The 3565-nt window shown below is 46.3% G+C and overlaps 1 protein-coding gene across 1 annotated transcript; it reads right to left on the bottom strand.

Moving 5' to 3' along the window:
• Nucleotides 1-320: 320 nt before the first annotated feature.
• Nucleotides 321-1061, bottom strand: APOLD1 (apolipoprotein L domain containing 1). The gene has a single exon (XM_010012439.1). The coding sequence runs from the start codon at nt 1059-1061 to the stop codon at nt 321-323; it is 741 nt and encodes a 246-aa protein (XP_010010741.1).
• Nucleotides 1062-3565: the final 2504 nt, after the last annotated feature.

Here is a 3565-nt window from a genome sequence, read left to right as displayed (position 1 = left end):
ATGGGCCTGAGGAACCGCCACTTACCCGTGCCTTCAGGCTCCGGGATCTGCTGCTGTATACACAATAGTCCATCAGAACCTCCAACCTGAATCAGGTGGCTACTGTCAGTTGGTGGTGTGTGTGTGTGGAAGCTTTAGCTTCCTATCAGGAAAGAGTTTGTGTTCAGATGTAGATAAGGCACATGAGAGATGTGTGCACCTGTGTGGACTAGCACCACCAATATTACGATAGCAACAGGTAGCTAGCTATTGGTGCTAATGGTGACAATTAATAATGTAATGTCTCCCAGCCTGGTTTTAATGATAGGGCAAACAGTGTTTCAGCTGGATGGTCTTAGGATCTCAGCAGTCATTTTATCACCCAAGTTGGGTCTCCTAGTGTGTGGGGAAAGCTCTGTCCTGGACTCAAGAAGTTCACAGACTTCATCCATCGCCCTAGTGCAGGTCTCAAGGTTGGCAGCCAGCTTCTGGATTTTGGCCTTCAGCACTGCCTGGCTCACTTTTGTGACCTCCTTTGTGTACTCTGGCACGAGAAAGCTGTGGGAGCCGCAGAAGACCATGAAGCAGACGGAGTTGTACAGTGAGATGGAGGCTCTCTTCTCTGACTGGTGCAGTGTGGGGTCCCCCGGGCTCTGCCCCCGGCGGAGGAACTCCAGGCAGCCGAGGATTTCCCTCATCTGTTTCCGACAAGTCATAGCGATTTCCTGCACCTTCCTCACCTCCCGGGAATTGCAAAGCACTAAGGAGAGATCGGAGGTGATGCTGACAGCCCCCCCGGCTGTGGCCAGACCCAGACCCACAGCTGATGCCAGGAGAGAGGCTCCTAGTGTTGCCGGGCTGAGGGACAGCCCCACGATGGCTGTGACTGCTCCCGCAGCAGTCAGGGTGCTCCCGCTGACATTGGCAATCAGGGACCTTTTGCGGAGCTTGCTGAGTTTACGAGCTGCCTTGTGAAGGTGAGCAATTTGGCCACGCAGCCTCTGCCTCTGATCCAGCAGTGTGATGTGGAAGTTGTGCGTGGGGTCTAGTGTTTGACGAAAGGCAGCGCCGCTCCTCTCCATGGCCTCTGTCCAGAAACAGAAAAGTCTGGGTTGAGATTTATGATAAAAACCTCATGAGACATTCTCAGTGTGGAACATCATTTCAGGGATGGCATCCAGCCAGTTTTTCCTTTGCTTCACCCAGCTACATGGAAGGTTTGCCATCTACACACGCACATACACACTCACACACACACACACACGTGTACACATACGCAGGTGTAAATTTAATTACCATATTCCACTGTTTTTCTTGTTCCCTGAGAAGACTAAAGTATCTTAAAGGCTGGGGTCAGGGGTGCTGTTGTTATTACCTCTGTGAAGACACTTCCAATCCTGGGGACAGAAATTCCTTTGAGATTAAGTGACTCAGTGCCCAGAGCAGTAATGCTGCCAGAACTAATGTGTTGTTCCCATGATTGTATTCCCAGTATACTGCAGTATTCAAGGTCATCTTTCACAAGAAGGGCCAGGCTCCAAGGAGGTGAAAGCCACCCATCCCAGGTTGCTATTTAGGGGTCACTTCCCATTAAAGGAGGATAGAGGGAAGCTGCTGAGGGGAGTCAAGGTCTGGCTTTTCCATCTAGGAGGTGAGAAGCTCATTGATATCTCATATGGGTATTGTGAACATCCTTCCTTTCTTTAAGCCTAAGCAACTGTAGGTCCTGCAGCATTTTTTCCTATTGTGACTTGGCGTCAGGGTCTGGACAAAGATGGGAACCATTGTTCTGTGGTGCTTAGTCCAACCAATGGTGGTGGATCCCCAATGACAGTGGCAAGGAGACCTTGTTTAAAAGGTTCATGAAGGTCACATCAGAAAAGTGAGCCCACTTTCCATGTGCACTCCCTTGGGAATGGGGGAACAGGGGAAATACAGGGGCCTGTGAATAGAAAAGGCTTGAAAACTATTGCAACCTTCCCTGGCAAGATAGCAGAAGAGTGTCTTCTCTTCTAGAGGATGAACCTTCATGCTTTCAGTACTAGGCGATCTCTGCTCTTTGTCACAAGGGTAGAAAAAAATGTTCCAATAAGCATTTGCAGGTTGCAAATGTGCTTTACAAAGGAAGCATCCCTAACTCTACTTACATATAGGGCAACTGAGGCAAGGAAAGCAACAGGAGTGTAGCATCACCAGTTGTCTGATGGGAGCAGAGCTTTTGTGCTCTACAGCATTACACTGTGCATAAGGTTGTGCTGCCTCTGCACCTGGCAAGGTCTAGCTAAGAAGCTGTTTGCAGTTCATAATGCCCTCATAGCTAAAAGATGTCTCTGTAGCAGAAAGATCCTGTCCCAGAGACAATTAAGCAAAACTATTAATTGCTGCAGCCACTTTTTCACTTCTGAGTCTTCTGTACTATGTGAACTGGAGGTGTCTGGCCCCTCACAAGAGCACACTATATAGTTAATATCCTTGGGGCTTTCATTCTGCTGAATCCTTGTGTTTCAGAAGGAGGAAACCTCCTGTTATAAAAAGTTTTTCCATCCTAAAGTGTGTAAGTAATTCTCACTGCAGATTTTTTCCCTTCTACTTGGATGGATGTCCTGATCCATCTCACACAGAATCCTTTAGGACCTTTCCCTATGCCCTTCAGAACAATGACCCCAGGCTTTGTTGGTATCATTTGACCATTTGAGCCACTTGGTACATTGTGCTTTTCTTAGCTGGAGACAGTGTCCTTTTATTTTTTATACTATAGTCAGAGATGAAGCTAAAAGCACAAAGATTAACACTTATGTTAAATGGATATTGGCATTGAAATGAAAAATAAGCATATCATCAATAACTTAAAACCAGATCAATATGATGCTTGTTAAATATATCAATTCCTGTGGCCTCCTCACGATTTGTTCTTTAGATTTTCATGCTGAGAACAGTCTTAGGTAATAACAGCAGCCATCTCACTGCAGTTAATTGAAGAGTCATTCAATATATAACATAAACCACACAGTGATGCATGTCTTTTGAATACATTGATTATATGCCAGCATAAAAGAAAACAAAGCCAAATCATGCTTCTAGATAAAAACCTCCCCAACAATAAGCTATTCATTAGTACAAACCCTGCAAAACTTTCCTAAGATAGTGCTCATAGAGTCTCCAAAAAATACTGGTTCAAACTTACCTTTAGTTTCCAGCCGACCTCCTCAAAGACTAATTTTGATCTGTTTCTGGAGGAGACCAATTTATAGCTCCTGTGGACCAATTGCAGCGATGGGAATGCTTTGCCTCATACTGGGAGTTTGCCATTTCCTGCTCTCCCTTGTGCAGAAGGATGTGACACACTGGAAAGTGACCTGCGGGACAGCGAGCACACATCACGTTCAGGAAACAATCCCTGCGAGTGAACATTGTGTGTTCGCTTTTCCTGAAGTAGAGAGGGAAAAAAAAAGTCAAAAATCTCAGCCTATTCCTGGTGCTGAGCTAGTGCAGTCGTTCCCCCCAGGGAACAGTTCCCTTTCCTTTCCCTGAAATAGCAACTGACTTTACTCTGTGCTGGAGCTGCCAATTGCTTGGTGACTGAAGT

The sequence above is a fragment of the Nestor notabilis genome, unplaced genomic scaffold (genome assembly GCF_000696875.1).
Source record: "Nestor notabilis isolate BGI_N333 unplaced genomic scaffold, ASM69687v1 scaffold2464, whole genome shotgun sequence".
Lineage (NCBI taxonomy): Eukaryota > Metazoa > Chordata > Aves > Psittaciformes > Psittacidae > Nestor > Nestor notabilis.
This window is presented reverse-complemented; position numbering and strand designations above follow the sequence as displayed.